At 50.4% G+C, this 23,182-nt stretch overlaps 7 protein-coding genes across 7 annotated transcripts; 5 read left to right on the top strand and 2 right to left on the bottom strand.

Annotated features, from left to right (window-relative positions):
- Positions 1 to 253: 253 nt before the first annotated feature.
- CDV56_103280 (putative mitochondrial inner membrane protease subunit Imp2) lies at positions 254 to 866 on the top strand (the record flags this gene model as incomplete). The annotated part of the gene is made up of 2 exons (XM_026756899.1): positions 254 to 417; positions 494 to 866. The coding sequence occupies 2 exons, from the start codon at positions 254 to 256 to the stop codon at positions 864 to 866; spliced, it is 537 nt and encodes a 178-aa protein (XP_026610132.1).
- Positions 867 to 1,082: 216 nt separating this feature from the next.
- On the bottom strand, positions 1,083 to 4,427 carry CDV56_102862 (sporulation-specific 71 family protein; the record flags this gene model as incomplete). Its single annotated transcript, XM_026756481.1, has 3 exons — positions 1,083 to 1,637; positions 1,693 to 4,236; positions 4,326 to 4,427. The coding sequence occupies 3 exons, from the start codon at positions 4,425 to 4,427 to the stop codon at positions 1,083 to 1,085; spliced, it is 3,201 nt and encodes a 1,066-aa protein (XP_026610131.1).
- Positions 4,428 to 4,853: 426 nt separating this feature from the next.
- Positions 4,854 to 5,676, top strand: CDV56_102698 (GLTP domain-containing protein; the record flags this gene model as incomplete). Its single annotated transcript, XM_026756317.1, has 4 exons — positions 4,854 to 4,989; positions 5,056 to 5,114; positions 5,164 to 5,282; positions 5,389 to 5,676. Coding segments are annotated over 4 exons (602 nt in total), but the record flags the coding sequence as incomplete, so codon positions are not given.
- A 2,584-nt stretch (positions 5,677 to 8,260) lies between these two features.
- Positions 8,261 to 15,353, top strand: CDV56_101393 (ion-transporting P-type ATPase SPF1; the record flags this gene model as incomplete). The annotated part of the gene is made up of 11 exons (XM_026755012.1): positions 8,261 to 8,419; positions 9,108 to 9,256; positions 9,318 to 9,454; positions 9,505 to 9,609; positions 9,686 to 10,077; positions 10,140 to 10,204; positions 10,261 to 10,643; positions 11,205 to 11,281; positions 11,341 to 14,653; positions 14,705 to 14,841; positions 14,894 to 15,353. Coding segments are annotated over 11 exons (5,377 nt in total), but the record flags the coding sequence as incomplete, so codon positions are not given.
- A 1,035-nt stretch (positions 15,354 to 16,388) lies between these two features.
- On the top strand, positions 16,389 to 19,728 carry CDV56_100723 (uncharacterized protein; the record flags this gene model as incomplete). Its single annotated transcript, XM_026754342.1, has 7 exons — positions 16,389 to 16,828; positions 17,255 to 17,687; positions 17,763 to 17,785; positions 17,840 to 18,330; positions 18,385 to 18,759; positions 18,818 to 19,037; positions 19,095 to 19,728. 7 exons carry the CDS (start codon positions 16,389 to 16,391, stop codon positions 19,726 to 19,728), a joined length of 2,616 nt encoding a protein of 871 aa, XP_026610128.1.
- An 892-nt stretch (positions 19,729 to 20,620) lies between these two features.
- On the top strand, positions 20,621 to 21,862 carry CDV56_100393 (uncharacterized protein; the record flags this gene model as incomplete). The annotated part of the gene is made up of 1 exon (XM_026754012.1): positions 20,621 to 21,862. The coding sequence occupies one exon, from the start codon at positions 20,621 to 20,623 to the stop codon at positions 21,860 to 21,862; it is 1,242 nt and encodes a 413-aa protein (XP_026610127.1).
- A 599-nt stretch (positions 21,863 to 22,461) lies between these two features.
- CDV56_100037 (uncharacterized protein) lies at positions 22,462 to 23,100 on the bottom strand (the record flags this gene model as incomplete). Its single annotated transcript, XM_026753656.1, has 1 exon — positions 22,462 to 23,100. The coding sequence occupies one exon, from the start codon at positions 23,098 to 23,100 to the stop codon at positions 22,462 to 22,464; it is 639 nt and encodes a 212-aa protein (XP_026610126.1).
- Between the last annotated feature and the right edge of the window lie 82 nt (positions 23,101 to 23,182).

Here is a 23,182-nt window from a genome sequence, read left to right as displayed (position 1 = left end):
ATCCAAACCCCCTGTGCCGCCGACCTCACCCCCCTCCGCCTCCGCACCCGCGAGCGCCGCCGCAAATCCCACCCATCCCTCGCTCCCCCAAACACAAACGCAACCTCGTCCCAACAGACCCTCTTTCTCCTCACTCTTCCGCCAGCGCTACGCGACCCTCCCAACACCTATCCGCCGAACCTTCCGCGTCCTCCGCATACTAGCACCCATCGTCCCAATCGGGATCTTCTTCTCCGAACATGTTTTCCAGGTAATGTGGGTGCGGGGGCCGTCAATGACGCCCTTCCTGAACGAGGACTACGAAACCATGCATACGAAGAGCGACATGGTGCTTGTGAACATGTGGCCGTTCGGCGGGGCGGGGTGGCCCTGGGAGCGGAAACGGAGGTTGGAACGGGGGATGATTGTTACGTTTCGGTGGGTGCTTTGCTCCTGCTTTCGCTCCTGCCATTTGATGAGATGGGAATATGCTGACTGGCATGGGTTGTACTAGGTCGCCTGCTAATCCTAAACATACCGCCATCAAGCGGGTGATCGGTCTGCCCGGGGACCGGATCACGACTCGAGAACCGTGTATGAAGTCGTCGCAGATTGTGCCGTTCAATCATGTCTGGTTGGAGGGTGACGCGGAGGATCCGAAGAAGTCGCTGGATAGTAATACGTATGGGCCTGTGAGCATCAGTCTCATCACGGGGCGAGTGATTGCTGTGCTGAGGCCGCAGTTTAGGTGGCTCAATTGGCGGGATTGGGAGAAGGGGGTTGTTGAAGGTGATGAGAACCATAGGTTTGGGGAGAATTATCGCCAAGATGTACGGCAACGGGTGTTGAAGGAGGCTGTCAAGTTGGAAAGACCCCAAATAGAATAGGTAAGGTCCTATGCCTCAGAACCTGACGAAGATATTCTCTAGATGCAATGTATATAGCGTCGTGTATTGATATTAGAGTGTATGATACATGCATGTGATCATGAACACCAAAATTTTAAGTGATCCAAAGAAAACAGCCTGGCTCAAGCAGCCCTAAAGAGCCACCTCTATCGTCGTCGCCAGTGCTGGAAACGACAAAGCCAAATCAATTGATCTTTAGGGTTTGATTAACCGGATGTCTTCCGGCTTCTCCTCCTGCAATCGATCTATCTCGGATGAAATACTCATAACCCAGCGATCCCTCTCTATCCGGCTCCGTGCCTTAAATACCACAGTCCGTCCAGGGATGCCGAGCGTAGAGACTTGCTTCAGCGTCTGCTTCGTTTTCCCTCTCTTACCGTGCTCCTGTGCCCTAAAATAATTTTTTCGTAAAGGCTGCCAGACGACGAACGTGATGGCTGTATCCTCGTCACAGCTGGTATAGACATCGGACGAAAGATAGATGCGAGGCAAGGCACGGTGTCCCGGATGGTTGCTGTCGAAAGTCTGGTTTGCATAGAGCAGATCAGACTCGGTCATTAGACCTGAGTAGATGTAACAGTCTTCCAGATCTAGTGTGGTTTCGAGACTGTGATGAATATGAGGAATCTCGACGCCAGTACGCTTCCGCAATGAGCTACGGAAGATCAGAAGCTTTCCAGCAGCCAAGATGACATCGCACCTCTTAAAGGTAGAGTGGCGGCGAGGCTTTCGAAAGAGCCGTCCGGACATCTGCAACCTGAAGGTCAGTGGATGTGATCACTTGCACTAGCTTCGCACGGCTTACCTTGATTGTCCGACAACCCGATAGAGTACATATGTTGTGCAACAAGGGCGATGCTTCTGACTTCTTTGTTTCCCATTTTTTAGAAAACTGCCCTACCACGGACTCCATTTCTTCATCAATGTTCAAGATCTTTAGATTGCGCTGCCGAATAGCCTTGAGCTCGACCGAGTCAGCCGCAACACGGGCTTTCCAATATTTGACTAGCCCATCCATTCTCTTCATCCATTCGTTCCTGGTGGTCATGTCATATGCTTGTAGTCGAACAACAAGATCATTGTCAAGTACCATTTCGAAAGTTCGATCGTCGTCAAATTGCTTTGTTGCACCATCGTCCCGATGGGTGTCTCGCGGTTCAGGGTGGAATTCGACGTCGGGACCTTCGCGAATGTTTGGATCGGCAGGGCAGCTGCCGCGCCACACTTGACGTACCTCGCGAACTCCACAAAGATCGATGAAACCATCTGCATGGGTGAGGTTGTGCATGCACCTTTGTGCATTTGCATAGGCGTTCTGATCATGTTCCTTCAGGTGGCCCTCATTCCCGCTAGACATCCATTTGATCTCGCCGTCCTGGATTGGAAAGGGATCAACATCATATGACAGAGGCATCTCGTTCAATATCTGCCGCGCTGAGGGTATGCCAGCCTCATCCGAGCAAAGCTTCGGGGGAGTAGGAGGCAGGGCTTTCGCTGGTCTGCAGAAAAAGAGGTAATGATCTTGTGTGAAAAAATAGAGACGTTTGAAAAACATCCTGTTCATCCGTTGATGCACACCTCTCTGAGATGTCAAACGGACCAGGAAGCCCTCCACGGGTTGCGGCTCTTCGAGTTTCTCATCACCATTCTTGACGAATGTCTGATAGTGTTGCCTTGGTCTCAGCTGAAGCTGGTGGGTGGTTTGCATGGCTAGTGATCCGTACATCTTCTCTTCGCTCAGGCCAACCACCCACTCCAGTCTGTCGTAGCGCCTCCAGGCCAGGCCCATCTTCTCGGTTTTTGACCACTCATGTAGCACTTCTGCCCATTCGGTGCGGTTTTCCAGCATGTCCATACAACCCCGAATGATAGCCGCAGCAGCATAGGTTGCGCGGGCTTTCGATTGACCCGGTGTGCCATCGCTATTGTCCTCCTTCTGAGTCTCCCACTTGGACTCCAACTGCTCAAAAGGATTTTGAAAGAGAAGAGACACACCCAAATCAGGAACATTAATGGGTAATGAACTTGGGCGGTGCCGCCCCAGCACTTGATTTATAAACGTGTACCACTCGGTGGCGTGCACTGCGGATTTGGGCCGAATTATGTATATCTTGGTACCATGCTTGCAGGGTCTCCAAATCACAATGGTCTTATCCAAGGAAGAGTAAAGGTTTACCTTGGTATTCTTGCGATTCAAAGCGATTTCGTGGTAAGGTCTGATCCTAGAACCCGACTTTTGTATCTCCGGAACGACACGCGTCTTATACATCTGAAGCGCAACCGGTGATTCCCCGTCGGACGTGATTCGACAGACAACAAGAAACTCCCTCCAACTCTCTGCAATCTTTGTTTCCATCCTCACGCAATCGTTTTCATTATAGTCATTCGGGAGCTCTTTCTGCACTGTCTCCTCGACGCGTACAAGCATCCTCTCCGCTCGGATAATCTCGCCCTCTCGCGGCGTGCGCCGTTGTTGACGATTTCCTGAGAGCACATTATAGGTGTAGGCTATACGAGACAATAGCCGCTGCTGTCTGTCCATGAGCTTGTCATCGAACTTGTAGTTTTTCACTTTTCCGCCGAGTGAAGTTATAGAATATCTATTCCCTACGCGAGTATCGAACACATCGCCTTCTCTTTCACTCTGCGGCTCCTGTCGCTCAAGGCTGGCAGACGACAAGGTGTTGAGTTTTCCTTTCCCTTTAGAACGCAAACTAGGCCTTAGCAATGCGGTTGTAGAGCCAGATTCGCTAACGGGTGCCATGGGAGTTGACTGACTCGCATCATCTTGGCTAGGGATACTCAGCGTTCGCCTGCTTTCGGCCCTAGCGGTGCGGTAATCTTGCTCGGCCGTTCCTGGATTGCTTTCTCTAGCTGTATAATATGTTGACGCTGCTCCTTTCTTCCCCTTGGTTGATTCGTGATTGAGCTGCTGTTGGCTCTGTTTCTGAGACGAATCTGGGACAGTTAGCCCCTCTGGGGGGGCTTCGGCCTCTGCCAGTGGATACGGTATGGACCGGAGGTCTCCAGGCTGCTCATCCGTCTCCCGATCATCATCTTCTTCCTCTTCCTCTTCTGATCTGTCTTCAATCTCCCCTTGAATCGTAGTATCAGCCAGTGGGGTATCCTGTTCTCGAGCAGATGACGAGGCCGCCTCTGGTTCCGACTGATCTGCAGAACGAACGGGTGAGGTGTCTGCGGTGAAGCTGACAGCTCTTGAAGTATAATTCTGAAACTTGAGTTTGGTCTTGTACCAGTGCTTGCGGTGGTGCTGCAGCCAGCCCTCAGGAATTGGACCGATGAAAAATCTCCTACTTGTCATGTGCAAGTGATAGCCGGAGGCATGTCGCTTAAACGCCGTCAGCTTCAACTCTTGATTATCTCTTACTCGCAAGTTGCATCTTCACAGTGATTTTTTTTTTTTTTCAAGAGACTTACTAATCTTTCGGCCGTGAAAGACCCTGGCTCAAGTCCATGCTGGTCTTCGTCGTCCATTCTTCTGGCGCTGACATTCTGATTAGCAGGACCCTGAGTGCTCATCGCACTTTACCGCAACCTCCAGATTTAGCAGAAGAAGAATTGCATGCAAGGCATTGGTAGATTAGTCTATCGTATGTGACGCATTCTCCAAGGGATTGATATTCAGAGTGGAGGACAATCTGAAACAGCTTTCCCCAGGCACCAGAGGACAGTCGATACGATCTAAGGGCCATGATGTCATAGCTCACGTGAAGTTGCCTAGTTTGCTTCATTTGTTCTGTTTGTTCCTTTTATTGTGTTTTTACTGTTTGCAGTTCTCCTCAGGGGTCGCCCCGCCCATTGCAGCTTGCGTGTCCCGCTACTGGCGGTGAGTGACAGCTCAGCTGTTGTTGATAGCTGTCTCGTCCCCTCATTTCATTATTGCTTTCTATTCTTCACTCTGATTTTATTTGTACATCTATTGTTTTGTCAAATCCATCATCTACAATGGCTGCCGCTATTCCCCCTGGTGGCACTTGGTTCGATACTCTCAAGAGGTCTTTCGCCGATGTTCCTGTTAATGACAATGCCATTTCGACCACTGAGTTCCTCGAGGCCGCTGAGTCCTTGGTGACCCTGTTCGGTATGTGCGAAACAAATTACTATGAGCTGTTTTAAAGTCTGATTCTGACCCTACTGATTGTTCTAGATCTCCTCGGTAGCAAGTGCTTTGCCCCCGTCAAGAATGACCTCCTCGGGAACATCAAGGTATCATTCATCTTACGTGTTCACCGTAGCAAGACTAACAGCGGCATAGAAAGTGAGAGACAGGCAGCTGGCTGCCCCTGCTGAGTCTGAGACTCTCCAGGCACTTGTCTTGAACGAATTGAAGACTGGAAAGCACGTCGCTACCGAGGGATTATTGTGGCTTGTCCGGTACGTTCTCCGCATGCACCAGCAGGTGGACATAAGATAATTCAGTAATATGTCAAGCACATATTTGGCGAGATGAAAATAAGACTGACTTTTATGTCCTCGGCAGTGGCCTCGATTTCACCGTTCAAGCGCTGCGTCACAACCTCGACAAGGAGACCGAACTCTCGGTTTCCTTCCGCGAAGCCTATGGCAACACACTCAAGCCTCACCACTCGTTCGTTGTCAAGCCCATCTTCTCCGCCGCGATGTCTGCCACGCCCTACAGAAAGGATTTCTACGAGAAGCTTGGTAGTGACTCTGACAAGGTCAATGCTGCTTTGAAGCGGGAGGTTGAGGCTTTGGAGAAGATCGTCGCGATTCTGAATGAGTTCCTGAGTCGCAAGGAGGCGAAGTGGTAATTATCATGCTGCAGGAGTACAGCATAGAAGTTTCTAGCCCTCTGCTACCGAAGCCCCCTTCACTGTATGTGTTTACCAAGCGTTTAGGATTGTCAGTATGTACATATATAGGATCAGTGAGATAAGCTACTGAACAAGCTTAATGGATATAGCAGGCCAGGCAGCCATTTGCTTTGAAAGCAACCAAGCCTTGGGCATATTTTGCAAGACACGCAGCATCAAGATGCTCGAGCCTCTTTGTATTATAATCATAATATGGCGAAGTTACTGCTAGACAGGGCGCATTGCGAAGATGATCTAGCATTTTTATTTAAAGGAACTTCATCCGATGGAACTGCCCATTTGATAAGAGAGAATTGGACGCTATGAAACCCACCGCATCGGCTTCATCATCATACTTCGGCCTATCATCTCCAGCCTGTGCAAGCAGATGATAGAGATATTTGCACATTGGCCTTGAGAACAAGAAAATTGAACTCTGCTAGTCCTAGAGTACTAGGTAGAAATCGCGACAATCGGAGACGGATGAAACATGGATAGGGTGCTATCCCAGGAGAACGCTTGCGTGTCAAGCAGAATGATACCCTGTAACCCTGTTATCAAGACATTTGATATATGACAGTCTGTACTCCGTACACATGGACCATTAGGTTTCCGCAAATGCAAGTGCTGTTCGAGTCAGATATTGCGCCGATAATCAGGCATCATTGACTCAGGGTACGTCATTAGCACAGTCATGCTGGATAAGTATGATTCAGTCTCGGATTCGATAGAACTTCTGGCTTTGCATCGCGGTGCCGAGCATGACAGCTAAGCAGAGGGATATTGAAAGCGTCAGGACGCATGCCTCAGTGCTTCAAATCTCTGATAGTAAAACGATGAACGGGGACGTCAGAATCTGACCGCAGAAGACGGTCGGTCCGGCGGAGACCAAAAGGACATGACTTTCCGTTTCTGGCGAGGCTCGACTTCATTCTGTATTCTGAAGTCCATTAAGCGAGCTCACAAGTTGGTTTGACACGAGACAGGATAACCCGGCAAAATGTTCCCGGCCATCAGACGAGTAAGTGGAGAGTAACCATCAAAGGCATTCATTGAAGTAGCTTATCAACTGACTAGGACAGATCCACGTGCGTTTACTGAGTCTGGACTGAAGCTGACAAGCTACTAGACCAAGCCTTGTCCCGTTGCAGACTTGCAGAGGGCGCACTTGGGGCGAAGGAACGATAGACTTGTCCCCTTTGAATTGTTAATATCCTCTGAAAGTTCTGATACTGATCGACACCCTGTCAGGCGCTAGCCAACGTGCTTTGAAACCAGCCGTATCACCATCCATGGGACCCTGAGGCCTCTAGTTCAGAGTCCAGAGTCTGGACTTTAGAACATACTATCTACCCCGTACGATCTGTAAGCACAGCATTACCTGATCACAAGGTTGATTATCCAGGGATTCGAGGGTATCATTGCAGTAAGCTTCAGGGGAAAAATTCTAGAAGACCGGCTCTCTGTGCAATGTGGAAGAGAGCAGGTTTCGTGGAGATCATAGCCAATTATGAATTAACTTTGGTTGTATGTGGACGATCGAAATGTCGGCCATGTCGATCGCCAAGTTGAAACTGGCAAAGTGCTGGACTATGGGTATCGATTGCCTGCGAGGTCTGGTCAGAATTCTGAATCTCGATCAGCGGTTCACCATCGGTGAAGACAAGCCTGAGCTTGGACGAACTCCGAACTGTTTGCATGCGTCAATCAAATGAGACTTGCATTCTACTCATAAGACTTTCTGCTTCTCCAGACTCCAAGCGCCACACAACTATATTAAACTGATTACAATTAATCCTCAAGTCGGCCTTGTCACCTTAGGCTACGCACGATTCGACTAAGGTAGACTCAAACCAATGCCATGGTAGCATTTCTCGTCGAGAAAATTCTTCGCTTCGACGCTTAGGCACGGAAGAGACCGTTGTACAAATACTAATACAATAATAATGATACCCAGGCCAAGATGAGCAGAATCTTATTAGTAATAGGTATTGTTATGCACCAGTATTTAATCATTGTTAGCGCGACCTTGGCGCATGAGATGTGGGATATTGCAAGTTTGCAACCAAACTAAAACGGTCCTTCTTTTGCCCATGATGGCAAAGATCCTCGTCGGCCAATGCGTGCCATTATTGCTTAGATTTGCCTGAAACTTGATTTCCGCACGGGTAATTGAGCCTGGATCAGGATATCGGTCGAACTTCTGTTGATATTGCTATATAAAAGCAGGGTTCAGCCAGGGATGACATACGGAGTAGAGTGAAATGGTCCAACATCAACTGTCCACCTTTTTGTTGGTGTCAGATCGACATCCTGTCAACTGTCAACTCCAACCTGTCAATAATAATAATTATGAATCGATAATGATGATACTTGAGTTTCACTAATTCCCGCGCGGTCTCCGGCACCACGGATTTCCGTCTAGTGGCATTCACGCGACTGTCAAAGACTGAACTAGCTGGTCCGCTGGTGTTTGAGTGTCTGTGCCCTGGCCCCTGGGCCCCTGTTTCTGGACAATTGACGAACGAGATCCTCCAGATTCGAGATCCCCGACGGCGAGTGTCCACTTTCCTCTTCGCGCCTCGGTCGACAAGTACGTAGTGGTGGCTACCATGGCTATGTTGCCTCCGCCGCTCACCCCTCGTATCCCATTGTAATTGCACCGGATTTCCCGTTCAACCTGGCGCTGAGCATTGAGTATGCAGATAGTTTCGGCCTCATGACCTTATTAGTAGATGATGATGCGCGGCTGATTTCCTTCAACTACCGAAATTGCTCCTCGAAATTGCCAGTCTGAAGACTACCTAGTAGTACGTACTACTTACGGGAGTAACGGGACATGGTCCACATCAACATCCGCGGCTTCCCTGCAGAGTGCATATGCTGTTCCTGGCAAATTTGTTCAAGACTCGATCTCGCTTGCTTACAGTATCCTTGGCAGCCTTCTAAACCTAGTACTACTAGTAGTAGTAGTAACCTAGGTTCTAGCTTAGCTCTGGGCTCGACGACAAGCCTGCCATGTGAAACAGAGGAAAAGAAGTTTATGGCCTTGGTGTACCAGATTTGCTTGTGTCTTAGCCTACTTCTCGTCCCAATCCTTGCCCCTTTTGGGTTGCATTATTGCATAGGTAGCCACTAGCAGCTACTGCATGGCAGTCTTGAAAATGAAATATAGAGACGGAGTAGATAAACCTTCTGGATACGCCCGTCGTTAGCGAATCTCCACTGCTCTTAAACCTAGTCAACAATGGCCCCATTCGGTATTTCGCGACCAAAGTTAATGGCAAATGCTAGTTAGCCGTCGCCAGTCGCCACTCTGACAGTGACAGCTAAATTCGGAGTGGTTATGCGGCTATTATTATGTTGTTTGCTGTAACGGTGTTAGTGACTTGGGTCTTCTTTCTCTTAAGAACGACCATGATCCACATTTAATTATCGAGAGCTTCTGGGACTTCGAGACAGACTTCGATCTCGAGTTGGACCCTCATGCTTATATTGTCGCCCCGTCATTGAGATCATGCGATCAGGTGCACCGTCATGAGGAATTATCCATAGGCAACTCGTCAACTGCGTGTCATCATGCTGCACTTTCCAGATCGCAGCGCGTCGATCTTCATCGTCACTATTATCTTTTTGGGCTTGTCTTTCATTGCTGTGTGCTTACGATGCTTTGTCCGGTTGAGGCTGGTCAAGGCCTTTGGGTGGGATGACACTATCATGCTGGTCGCTATGGTATGCATGTCTCCATGCTCTGCGAGAACTTCAGACTCACTCGCACGCAGGCCTTGAACATCTTGTTCGCATTATGTGGTATAACAGGCTCACTATATGGAATGGGCCGGAAATTTGAGAATGTGGAGGAATCTCAACTCTCGACGGCACTATTTGTAGGTCTTTCAGAACACTTTTGACGCTGGCCTGTGCGCCGGTGGATTCATCACACTTACGCTCGCCTTTTCACAGTGGTGGTGGCTTGGTCAGACAAGCTATGTGGTCACATGCGTGGTCGCCAAAATCTCGATCGCGGTAGCCCTCCTCCGTCTCACCGTGACAAAGATGCATACAATCCTTCTGTGGACTGTCATTGGAGTGACGATCGTTGTTGGTCTTGTGTTCTGGTTCGTCCTGACTTTGCAATGCAAACCGGTCTCGTATTTCTGGAACCGAATGTCACCTAAAGCTGAAGGAACCTGCTTGAGTACGGACACTATCATCGATATCGCCTACCTTTACAGTGTAACTGCCACACTGTGCGACTTTGTTCTGGGTCTTTTGCCCGTCTCGCTCGTTTGGAAGCTCCAAATGTCGCGGAAGACAAAGATGGCATTGGCTGGTATTCTGAGTATGGGATGCATGTACGTTTTGTCTCCATGTCGGTTCTCGTTTGCTTCGAGGGTGTCTTCTAACTCTTGCTCAGAGCCAGCGCTGCCGTTATCGTCCGTATCCCTTACCTTCACTTTTACAAAGACCGAGAATTCCTTTGTAAGTCTCCTCGGCGAATAGTTCTATCGCGCGCTAACCTCGACGACTTCACACAGACGCAACAACGGACATCAGTATCTGGTCTAATGTCGAGGCATCGCTGGGTATAACTGCCGGTAGTCTCGTGACTCTCCGTCCCCTTTTCCGTTGGTTCCGTGGCACCAGTTACGCACGGAGCAGAACTACGAAGAGGACTTACGGCAGCATGCCCCTCTCCAGCATGAACGGGAACGGCAATGGGACACACCAATCGAAACAAGATCGAAACGCGACGCAGTACTGGCGACCTGACATATATCCCGATGACTCGCAGGCCATGGTCACGACTGTTCAGACCTCCCGCGGAAGCAAGAATAGCAGCCAGGAGGACTTGAATCCCAAGCAGGGGTCTTTGAATGGTGTGAATGTACACAAATCTTTCCTTGTGACTTCGGATGAAGTATGATGCGGTAGGCAGGTCTCCGATCTGCTATAAACAATCAATGAATGGACCTTTTTTTTTGTCCTAATGGCGACGCCAGTTGCGCTAGGTTGTAAGAGGACAGGGAAATGCCTCTGCAACTGTTAGCATTGACTGTTAATGTAAAATCTCTACTTACGCCAACAGTCAGGGCAGTAGACTATGAGGAGCAAATTATAGTTTGGCACGGGGCTTTATGTTGCTCTGGGCGCATCAACATGGTTCAGCACCAGTCAAAGTTGCACATAGACAGTCCATGCCCTCATGCTGGGTTCCAAGCACAATTCATCCCACGTCCCGCTGTACCTGAAGTCATAAAAGTGCCAAAGTGATCTAATTCAAGCCTCCGGAAATACCTTTGTCCGAAAGCTCCGGCACGTGGCGTTAGCCAATCGGTGGCAAGCAACAAACCAACATTTCATCGAGCGGCGCACCCTCAAAAAGGGAATCCAAAGGTGGCTTCAACTTCGCGATAGTTTCCTATCTCTCGTTCCTGGACATCCCCGGACTTTTGAGGGACTGTCAGATTGTCTCTCCTAGTCCTATGATTTACTGAACGAGCAACCTCATCATCATACTGCGTCGTTTGACCGTCGTGGTCATTCGAGTGTCACCATGTTAGTTCCACATCATCAATCTGTCGCGTGCAATGACCATTCCACTGACCAGTGCTTAGGGCTAAACTCGTGGACGATCCCCAAATCAAATATGCGTCGCTGCATAACCCTCTCCCTACTCAACTTCACACCTATGTGTGGCCTTTCCTGATTATCTGGCCCGCCTTCTTCGCCGTCTATCTCTCCCCTGAGCGCTACGATACATACATTCAAGGACAAGAATGGACATTCGTATGGTCTGGATCGATCATCACGGCCCAGTCTCTCCTTTGGTTGATGACAAAATGGAATATCAACATCCAAACTCTGTTCACCGCGACCAAGGCCCGATCTCTCGACTCTGCTCAGCTTATCAAAGTGATTCCCATAGCCAACGCTGGCTCTGCCGAAATCTGCCCCCTGCACTGTGACACAATGGGTGGGAAGAAGACGTTCTCGTTCCTCTTCCAGAAGCGCCGCTTTCTCTACTACCCAGAGCGTCAATGTTTCGCCCCCTTGTCGTACGTTCTCGACGCGGAGCCCAAGCCCGCCATCAAGTTCTTTCAGCAGAATCAGGGCCTGACCACCAAGGAGGAGGTCGACCGCATCCAGCATCACTACGGAGACAACACGTTCGATATTCCAGTTCCGGGCTTCGTGGAGTTGTTCAAAGAGCATGCGGTGGCACCTTTCTTTGTGTTCCAGGTCTTCTGCGTTGGCTTGTGGATGCTGGACGAATACTGGTACTATTCCTTGTTCACCCTCTTCATGCTGGTTGTGTTCGAAAGCACCGTTGTGTGGCAACGTCAGAGAACCCTCAACGAGTTCCGCGGCATGAACATCAAGCCTTACGATGTCTGGGTGTACCGGCAGAAGAAGTGGCAAGAAATAACGAGCGACAAGCTTCTGCCTGGGGATCTGATGTCCGTCAATCGCACCAAGGAAGATAGCGGCGTTGCCTGTGACATTCTCTTGATCGAAGGTAGTGCTATTGTCAACGAGGCCATGTTGTCGGGTGAGAGTACGCCGCTTCTGAAGGAGTCGATCCAGCTCAGACCCGGAGACGACTTGATTGAGCCGGATGGTCTGGACAAGAATGCCTTTGTTCATGGAGGTACCAAGGTATTGCAAATCACCCATCCCAACTCGAACGGGGAAGATTCGGAGAATGCGCAGAAACCTGCATCCAGGGTTCCCCTTCCTCCAGACAATGGTGCTGTTGGTGTGGTTGTGAAGACCGGATTCGAGACCAGCCAGGGAAGCCTTGTTCGTACCATGATTTATTCTACCGAGCGTGTCTCCGCCAACAACGTCGAAGCCCTGCTGTTCATTCTTTTCCTCCTCATCTTCGCGATCGCTGCTGCATGGTATGTGTGGCAGGAGGGTGTATCGAAGGATCGCAAGAGATCAAAGTTGCTTCTTGATTGCGTCCTTATCGTCACTAGCGTTGTTCCTCCCGAACTGCCCATGGAACTCAGTCTTGCTGTCAACACGAGTCTGGCTGCGCTGAGCAAGTTTGCAATTTTCTGCACGGAGCCTTTCCGTATTCCCTTCGCAGGACGTGTCGATGTCGCTTGTTTTGACAAGACTGGCACATTGACCGGCGAGGATCTGGTTGTCGATGGTATTGCTGGTCTCACCCTGAGCCATGAGGGTGCCAAGGTTGGAAAGGACGGCGCTCACACGGAACTTGCCAAGTCTGCTAATATCGCGTTCGACACAACACTCGTGCTTGCGAGCGCTCACGCTCTGGTCAAATTGGATGAAGGCGATGTCGTTGGTGACCCCATGGAGAAGGCGACATTGCAGTGGCTCGGCTGGACTCTGGGCAGAAATGACACTCTCATGAGCAAGGCTGCTCAGCCCGCAGGCCCCCGTGCACTTGAATCCGTGCAGATCAAGAGACGGTTCCAGTTCTCTTCCGCCCTCAAGCGTCAAAGCACAATCGCTACAGTGGTGATGACCGATCGTAAGACGTCTAAGAAGACCAAGTCGACCTTCGTGGGTGTCAAGGGTGCTCCCGAGACTATCAGGACTATGTTGGTCAACACGCCTCCGCACTATGAAGAGACCTTCAAGTACTTTACTCGGAATGGTGCTCGTGTTCTTGCTCTCGCATACAAGTATCTCTCTGCCGAATCCGAGTTGTCTCAGGGACGGATTAATGGTTATGTTCGGGAAGAAATCGAAGCTGACCTGACTTTTGCCGGCTTCCTTGTTCTTCAATGTCCTTTGAAAGAAGACGCTATCAAGGCGGTGCGTATGCTGAATGAGAGCAGCCATCGTGTGGTCATGATCACTGGCGACAATCCCTTGACGGCCGTTCACGTCGCGCGCCAAGTTGAGATTGTGGACCGTGACGTCCTTATTCTCGACGCTCCTGAGAACGACATGTCCGGTACAAGACTAGTGTGGAGATCCATCGATGACAAGTTCAACCGCGACGTGGATCCAACTCAAGACTTGGACCCTGAGATTCTCGAAACAAAGGATATCTGCATCACCGGTTACGCTTTGGCTAAATTCAAGGGTCAGAAGGCTTTCTCAACGCTTTTGCGTCACACCTGGGTTTACGCTCGCGTGTCCCCCAAGCAGAAGGAAGACATTCTTCTTGGACTCAAGGACGCTGGTTACACAACTCTGATGTGTGGTGACGGAACCAACGATGTCGGAGCCTTGAAGCAGGCCCACGTCGGTGTTGCGCTGCTGAACGGATCTCCTGAGGATCTTGCGAAGATCGCGGAACACTACCGCACGACGAAGATGAAGGAAATCTATGAGAAGCAGGTAGGCATGATGCAACGTTTCAACCAGCCGGCGCCGCCTGTTCCTGTCCAGATTGCGCATCTCTACCCCCCAGGACCGCGCAACCCGCACTACCAGAAGGCTATGGAAAGGGAGGCACAGCGCAAGGGTGCCGCCACTCTGGCCACTCTGGCCACGGCAGGAAATGCGCAAGAGAATATTCCCACAATCACCTCGCCTGGCGCGCAAGCTCTGCAGCAATCCAATGCCAACATGACTCCTCAGCAACAGCGACAGCAGCAAGCTTCCATTGCAGCTGCCGGCTTCGCCGACAAACTCACGTCTTCCATGCTGGAGCAGGAATTGGATGACAGCGAGCCCCCGACAATCAAGCTGGGAGACGCTTCGGTCGCTGCACCCTTCACCAGCAAGCTGGCTAACGTTATCGCGATCCCCAACATCCTGCGTCAAGGTCGTTGTACCCTCGTGGCCACCATTCAGATGTACAAGATCCTTGCCCTGAACTGCCTGATCAGTGCCTACAGTTTGAGTGTCATCTACCTTGACGGTATCAAGTTTGGTGATGGTCAGGTCACCATCAGCGGCATGCTGATGAGTGTTTGTTTCCTTTCGATTTCCCGAGCCAAGGTAAGTTTACGTGGTGCGACAGGTATTTCTTTGTGCTAACTTTCGTTTTAGTCCGTGGAGGGTTTGTCCAAAGAGCGACCCCAGCCGAACATTTTTAACGTTTACATCATCGGCTCCGTCCTCGGCCAGTTTGCCATCCATATTGCTACTCTGATCTACCTGTCGAACTATGTCTATTCCATTGAACCGTAAGTACTCTGTGCCGGTAATGCTCAGTTCAAGTTCCTCACAGTTGACCAGGAGAAAATCCGACATCGATCTGGAGGGTGAATTCGAGCCATCGCTTCTCAACAGCGCCATTTACCTACTCCAGCTCATTCAGCAGATCTCCACTTTCTCCATCAACTACCAAGGCCGGCCCTTCAGAGAGTCCATCCGCGAGAACAAGGCGATGTACTGGGGCTTGGTTGCTGCATCTGGCGTTGCCTTCTCCTGTGCCACCGAGTTCATCCCCGAATTGAACGAGAAGATGCGCCTTGTTCCCTTCAGCACCGAGTTCAAACTCACGCTGACTGTGTTGATGGTCATTGACTACGCCGGTTGCTGGATCATCGAAAACGTGCTGAAGAACCTGTTTAGTGACTTCCGGCCCAAGGACATCGCTGTCCGCCGGCCCGATCAACTGCGGCGCGAGATGGAGCGCAAACAGCAGGAGGAGTTGGAGAGGCAGGCAGAGAAGGACCGACAGAGCAAGGTCTAGAGTTAGAGTTTGGATTCCCTTTTTTGAATTATGTTGCATTAGAATGATGTGGGAGTGGGTAGACGTCTAGACTATCTCTTCGTCGTCGAACATACGCAAAGCGCGTCGTTCGCTTGTGTATAAATGCACTCTGTATTTTGATGCTTTGTGGATAGAAGAATACAACCGTTTCATTCTGCAGATTCTCTCGTTTGGTTTCGACGTGCCGAAGGGGATGGTTCGGTCCACGAAGGCAAGAGATCAAGAATGTGAGTCTACATCCAAATTCACTACAGCGTTTGCTGATTTAGCTGCAGGTAGATCCTTTACCGGTTTGGTACGCAGATTGTTCTAGAAAGCCGTGGCGTATCCAACATGGCAAGGGATTGCAATCATCATCGGCGCAACTCGAGAGCAAGAAAGAAACTCCTTGACTGACAGAATATCACAGAAAGACATGACATTCGAGCGTGATGCAAACCTGGGACAATTGTGCGGCTCATGTTTACCACAAGGTGCCACCTTTGACATCTGCCTGTACCAGCTCGTTCTAAGCGCTTCCAGAAGACGTGACTTGCAAATCTGTCCAAATAGGGAGTCTTACCATATCTCTGGTGGTGGCTCGTGGTAAGGTAGAGTCCTCCAGCGAACCTCGCTCACTCCGAGATACATCATCGGAGTCCAGAACCAGCTTGGTGGTCTGGAAAGAGATCCGTTTCCACGGGAAGGCGTTTCGATATGAAATGAAAGCATTTGCAGCGAATACTGGACTCGCATGTGTTCCTTGGGCTCGATTCCGGCCAGTCGCGTATCATTGCCGCTGAGGTGTTGACGCCGCCCGTGATGTCAGAAAAGGGTCATTGCTGTGCTATCCAACGCCACGAAAGATAATATAAGGCAGGCCGAGGTAGACACCGGGTGGAGTTGGTTTTTCCTGGATCAGATCAGATTCTGCGTATCAATCAGGCTGAGTCTCTTGCGATATTCGCTACCAAACTGTACAAATAAAAAAAAGCTATACTGTCTTTTGGCAAGTTACAACATAACGCAATCAACATGACCGACTACACCGATACCACCGGAACCACCTATGACACGACCGGCTCTACAACGGGCTATGGTACTACGGGTACCACAGGTACCACGGGAACCAGCTATGACAACACTGGCTATGGCACAACCGGCACAACCGGCTATGGCACCACCGCCGGTACCACGGGCTACGGCACCAGGGGCTACGGTACCACCGCTGGCACATACGGCACCACCTACGACAATGGATACGGCACGACCGCCTATGATCCCAGCACCGGAGCTTACGACCAGCACATGGACTATCGCACCGATGGCTCGACGAGACATCACCGTGAGAGAGTGAATCCTAGCGGTACATACCGCCACCGCGATGTTGATTACCGCGACGACGGCACCACTCGTGTCCATAGGGAATATGACAACCCTAATACCGGGACAAGCTACCATCGCGACTATGAGCGGTAGAGTTTGGGAGGAATGGAGATGGGTGTTGGCGCACACCAGCAGTACATAGGGGGGTTGCATCTTGGTATATATGCATTTGATGTGGAAAAGTTGAAAAAGTAAAGAAATTTTTGGGGCTTCAAAACAGAAAAAAAAGTTGAAAAGTGATGAAAAAGCACAAAAAAATCTGATTTGTTTGTTTTTGGTCCTGTTATTTAGCGATTAGAGAAAATATTACGATCGTTATGAACCCCAATCTCGTGCTCAGGTCCCTGAAACAACACTAGAACTAGAAGACTTTTAATCCATTCCATAGTCGTAAAGCTGTCCGCTTCTAATTAGGAGCAGGTGAAGTCTTAAAGCAAGGACAATGGTGATGACTGATGACATGATGGCGGAGATACTGCTGCCTTAGCACCTGAGGCATTAACTTTTTGCCTCAGGCTAGGAATTCCCCCTCAAATGCCCCAGCCTGATTGCCAGAGCCAGGCAGGCTATGCTCATCATCGCCTTGTCGCCCCAAATCCACCGACAAAACCCGCCCAGTCTTACCACTTGTCGCGGGTCTATCTCCCATGCTCCCATAAACGTCATCTAACCATGTCCCGGAGGACGCTGGGTGGAGGTCGTGTCCTGGGCACTCCGAACGCTCTCGCTGCTGCTGCATCGACGCTGTCTCCGCAACAGAAGCCAAGCATCTTATCGCCGACCGCCAGCAGCCTCTCCCTCAATTCCCAGGCTTCCGCCTCCCAGTTCTCATCCGAAACACAAGATCTCACTTCCCGGATTTCCCTAGAAAATGGTGCGACGTCCATATCCGCGGCCCCGGCGGCTGCCGGAGCTCAGCTTGCTTGTCCGATCTGCAATGAGGAGATGGTATGGTCTACGCCCCTCTGTTCCGGCTTTGGTTTGCGCAAACATGTCATCGTGCGATAAGCTAACAGGTTACAGGTGACTCTCTTGCAATTGAATAGGTATTTGTTTCGATACGCTGTATTTGCGACGTGCGCCTAACACAATATCCCCAGACACCTCGATGACGTACATCAAAACCTCGAAGACGATCGGCAAGATGAAGTCAAGGATTGGTTCAAGGTGCAGATGGAAAAGGCGAAGCGGTTTCAGCCTCTAGCTGTATTGAATCAGAAACTAAAAGGGCTGGACGTCTTCGAGTCGAACGAGAACCATCAACCTTCCGTTGGTCCAAGTCGAGCCGCTGGGCCCCAGCCGAGTTACCACGAGCCACCAAAAATATTGGACCCTGAAGACATCATCGCAAAGGATCACTGGCAAGCTCGGGGATTATATGACATCTGTCTGGAGCCGTCTTGCGGGAAGCGCCTGAATGCCACCAATGGCTGCGTCAACTGCCGCAAATGCGGGAAGCTCTTCTGCGAGGAGCATACCATGTACCAGATGAAACTGTCCAGATCGGCGCAGCATGAGCCTGTGAGGGGCTTGTGGTATAGGGTCTGTGAGACCTGCTATAAATCAAGGGAAGGGTACAACGACCATAATGGTATGTTGTCTATGGATTGTACGATTGTGGCATGGCAGTACTAAGTCGAATCAGGCCTGGTTCGAGACCGAATGGACGAATTCAAGGCTGCGAGGAAGCAGACCGTTGACAAAGCCACACTGGAAGTCTCTCGGCTGGAAAAGCGATTGACACGACTCACTCAGCTATTAGCGAGTCTACCTCCGGATCAGATACAATCGGGTGGAGCCAAGCGCTGGCCAGTCTCATGGCAGAACGACCAACGGAGAGCGCTCGAGCAGACGATTGTCGGCTGGCAGGACGACTCTAGTGTACTTCGGTGTCCCTTCTGCCAGCAGGATTTCACCAGTTATACCTTTCGCAGACACCATTGCAGAACCTGCGGGCGGGTCGTGTGCGGTGATCCTGCGACTGGGTGTTCCAGTGAAGTTCCTCTTAGTATAACACCTCGTATGTATCTCCTGTTATCCCCTTTGAGCTGTATCGATTTTATACTAATTGAATACAGTGGCCAAAGCGACTGGAGAAAAGTCACCGAATGCGGGTGCTGTCAATGTTGACATAAGGCTTTGCAAGGAGTGTAAATCGACCCTGTTCGACCGACGGGATTTCCAAGCAGATATCATGCGCAAACCTCCGGATGTCAGAGCGTACGAGAATCTGGCGCAATTTGAGAGGGGCATTCGGCTTCTCTTGCCCAAATTTCAGAAGCTCCTCACAACTTTGCAGTATGTTGTGAATCTAAATTCATCACTGACATATCTAACGTCCTCCCTTCTTATCAGAGACCCAAGGCGGCCCCCTTCTGCCGCTCAGATTGCTGAAGCCTCAAAAGTCCGGAGACGACTTACTGATTCCTTCGCCCAGTATGATGTCGCCGCCAGGCGTATTCGTGATATGCCAACCAGCTCACCAACACAACAGCGGCTTCAAAAGGCCATCTATCAACAAGCCACTAACTTTCTGCACCTTCACATGCTTCCGCTGAAAGCTTTGCCCAAGATTCTCAAGCACGCAACACCAAACGGGCGACCTGCAAGCCCCGCCAGCTCAATTGGGACTGCGCCCAATCATGCAGCGGGTGGTCACCGACCGAGAGAGTCGGCACTCGCATCCATCAAGTATAACAGTATGGCTGCCAGCGAGAGTAACATCAGCCTAGCAAGCGACACGAGTAGTGCCGTCTCTGCCTTGGAAGCAGAGGAGAAGTCACTGCGTGAACGCCTTATCGTACTAGAAGAGCAGAAATTCTTCGTCTCAGAAATGATTGCGGATGCGAATAGACGTCGCAAATTTGATGAGGTCAGCAGCCTTGCAATGAATGTTGAGGATTTGAGCCGGGAGATTGACCGGATCAATGGCGTGCTGGCTGGACTTGACTTTGAGGGCGTATATACCGGCAACCAGCTTCGTGCGTAGTCCGAGGCCTCACTGCATTTGCTGGTTTCAATTCTTTTGCTTAGTATATTCTGTTCTGGTGGCTTATTGGCTATTGGCGTTTTGACATTGCATAGCATAAGGCGTTCCCGGGTATAACATGGGCCATTGAGCTTGCACCTATCGTGAGATCACTTCAAATTCCTTAGTACTTGTTGAAAATGAGGGAGTGGCCATGTTGTCGATATTCTCGACATGCCGGGAGGAAACAGGAACAGGAATTCAGACTCTGAAATTAGTTTTGATGATTCTGCCCACGTCAGCATCGTCTTGGTCAAAATCATCAGAGTTCTACATCCGTGTCATTTTTCGAGATATTCCCAATGAGCTACAGTCTACAGAGGACCCATGGTCACGTGAGCGTCTAACAGTGGTGGGTAGCCAAGACGGCGCCGCACCTTATTTGGACAGCTTGTGTACTTCCTAGAACCACCCTGGGTGTTCCAGCTGGGTCTTTTGTCCTCATCTTATCAGGAATTGCTCGCGGGGGAACCATCCCATAAGCTTCGAAGCTCGTCCGTACAGGAAGTGGAAGAAAATCGAACACAATAACCCAAGCATGTTGAACAGTCAAGGGATATAACTTGGAAGGCTCAGGGTCAGCGCCAAGTGGAGCTCATAACCTTAATTGGCCGATGTAAACACCAACTCTCCTCTGTCATCAACTGTCATCCTCTAAACACCATGGTACATATCCCCCCTTCCCTTCTTTACCGTATGTTAAGAAAGCATTTCTCACTGAGGATAGCCCTGGCCCAGACGCATATTCTTCCACGGCCTCCTGTCATCCCCCGCAAGAGTCCCCTGCCTTGCACCCAGGCGGTTGCAAGTCTGTCGAATTTCGATAGCTGCCGATCATCGACAACATCGGAATATGTCCACACGAAAGAATAACAGTGAGAAACCAAATCACTCTGACAGCCATCGGTTCACAGTCCAGGTCAAAGGCCCGCACGAATGCGAATACGATGACCACAGAAGCCACCTTCTTGCGCAACTGGAAAAGATCCCACGGGATATCCAGTTTCTTGAAATAACGGAAGATACACCGTCGAATATTGAATGGGCACTGCTTGGCAATCACTTCAGTAGTGTCAAGGATCTCGAGATGCGCACGGGTTTCAACGAGGAGTTGAATGATTCGGAACTACCAGCACACTGGCCGCTGGAACGGCTTTTTGTTAGCGACGCCTGCGCAGAAGTGTTTCGCAGTCCATTCGTTTTGGAAGGGAGGGTCAAGCATCTCGTTCTACTCGGGACATCTGGACTACGGTTTGAGGGGCCGACTAGCGATGAGCTGTATCGCGCGAACAAGGAAGCGATTTCCCGAGGAGAAAAAGCCGCTAAATACATGACTGTCCGCGAAGGAACGCCCGAGGAGAAGAAGATTGAGCTAGTATTCCTTCCGGAACTCGTCTCAGAAGCAATGAATGAGCGGTATGCCGGGACGCGCTCAAATCCGCTGTTGACCATACAGGCAAACAAAGACTTGCTGTTTCTCCCAAAAGAAGTACCAACAAAGATGGGTAAGCTGGAGATACTCGAAAATGATTCTATCGATACCTTCAACCGGATGACCATTGCTCTTCCCCATGTCGTAGAGAAGCTCTCTACGCTCAACATTCGCTCCACCCATGGGTTAGATTTCCACTTCACGACTGAAGAGCTGTTTGCCTGTCTTCTTCCGCAGCTTCCGGAGTTGAGAACCTTAGTTCTCTCTGTGGGCGAAATCTTCAAGGATGAAACTCTCCTTCCAACACTCTACACGTTGTTTCCCCCGAATCTCTCAACGCTACGCTTTCGAGGTCCCACGTCGCTTACTAGATCCAGCGAGTGGGCCAACTGGATGAAGTCCTTTGCGTCTCCGGACTTTTTGCCGAACTTGGAACGACTGAGCTTCGTCCTGGATTTACACTATGAGGCTCCAGAGGGAGACACCTCCAGAAGGAAGCTTGTTGCCGCGCCGGAGGATATGCTTCGAGATGCGCAGGATGCGTGCAAACAGCTGTATCAGGCTGTTGAGCAGCGCGGAGTTGTTCTCGAACCATTTCAGGACAAATGGTCTGATTGTTGGGCACTTCTCAAACAGGTTGATGAGCGGTGGGTGCAACTTTGATCGGTTCCTAGCCTTGTGATGACGGCCTACTTGTAACGCAAGAAACTCAACTCAGATGTATTCTATTTAAGAAACCCCTCTCAATCAATTGTTTCACTTCATAAAACTGAGTTATGTGAATTTAGATAAGACACTGTCTAGAGCTGTAGCTCTGTTTCACAAATCCATTGCCTAGTCATGCCAAAACAGATCCTCTTATTCTGTTCTCCACTACTTACTTCTGACAGGATATATCATTAGGTTACGTATGCTGACTTGCCATGTGACCACCACATAACATTTACATTGAGGGTAATGATGGCTAATCTGGCAGGCTTTGCAAATTGATATGCACTCGCTTCAGATTGCAGAAGATGCCATGTGAAAGAGTGGATGATATGTCTTGAACGTGAGCCCCGTCGTTGAAGTCTTGGGACTCAGACCGTGTATTTTAGATATCTATCTGTATTTCAGAATAGACTGCAATCAAGTGAACTTCGTTCTATAAAGCCTTTTATGACCTTTTCAAGCTATAGTTCATGTTCATTGAGTATTGAATGTATATTCAGCACTATAGACAGCTCGAATCCGGCCAAGAATCATAAGTCATTGAAACTCATCTACTGTATCGAAGAGAATATCTCCTCCCATACCCCCACCGCCTGCACCAGGGTATCGTGATCCGTCCCGTCGACCGTCGTGGAGACATAGTCAATGGCCTCCACTCCTGGTGCCTGCCAGCACTCCTCAAAGTACTTTTGCCCCCGGCTGCCCACCATGGCGTCCTTGGCAGCAAAGTACGTACGGACACTGACTCGGCCACCCATGGACCGTTCGCGGGCCGCCAGCGTCTGCACACAGCGAGCATAGTCCGAGCAGACCCCCCAGCTGCTACCGTCGCCCTTGCGAAGGCACTGCAAGGCCTCGCTATTGGCGCCGACGGTGTTCTCTTCGAACATGAAGCGGAGAGCGAGGCGAGCGAGCTCCGCCTGCTCAGCGTGTGGCACGCCGTAGTCGCGTTCGACGCGCCGCCAATTGGCATCGAGAAACGAGCGGTCCTCCGCCGCTTGGCTGCTACTCCGTGATGACATCCGGCGGACTAGAGCGCCGCTTGACGCCAGCACGGGGCTAGCCTGGGTCACGAAGAAGCGCGGGACGTGGTGCCAGACGGCGAACGCCCTGGTGGGCACATACTGTGCCATCTGCATCGCTGTAACGCGCGACTTGGCGGGATCAACCCAGGGCGCTATAAACAGCATACTGAGCTATTCGTTCTCTTTCCTCTGTATTGTGTTTCTTTTCCGTCGTCTTCGGGGCGGGGGGAGTTGGGGTGGGATGGAT

This window comes from Aspergillus thermomutatus (assembly GCF_002237265.1).
Source record: "Aspergillus thermomutatus strain HMR AF 39 chromosome Unknown NODE_355, whole genome shotgun sequence".
NCBI classification, from domain to species: domain Eukaryota; kingdom Fungi; phylum Ascomycota; class Eurotiomycetes; order Eurotiales; family Aspergillaceae; genus Aspergillus; species Aspergillus thermomutatus.
Note: the sequence above shows the minus strand (reverse complement) of the source record. Positions and strands in the feature narration are given on the sequence as shown.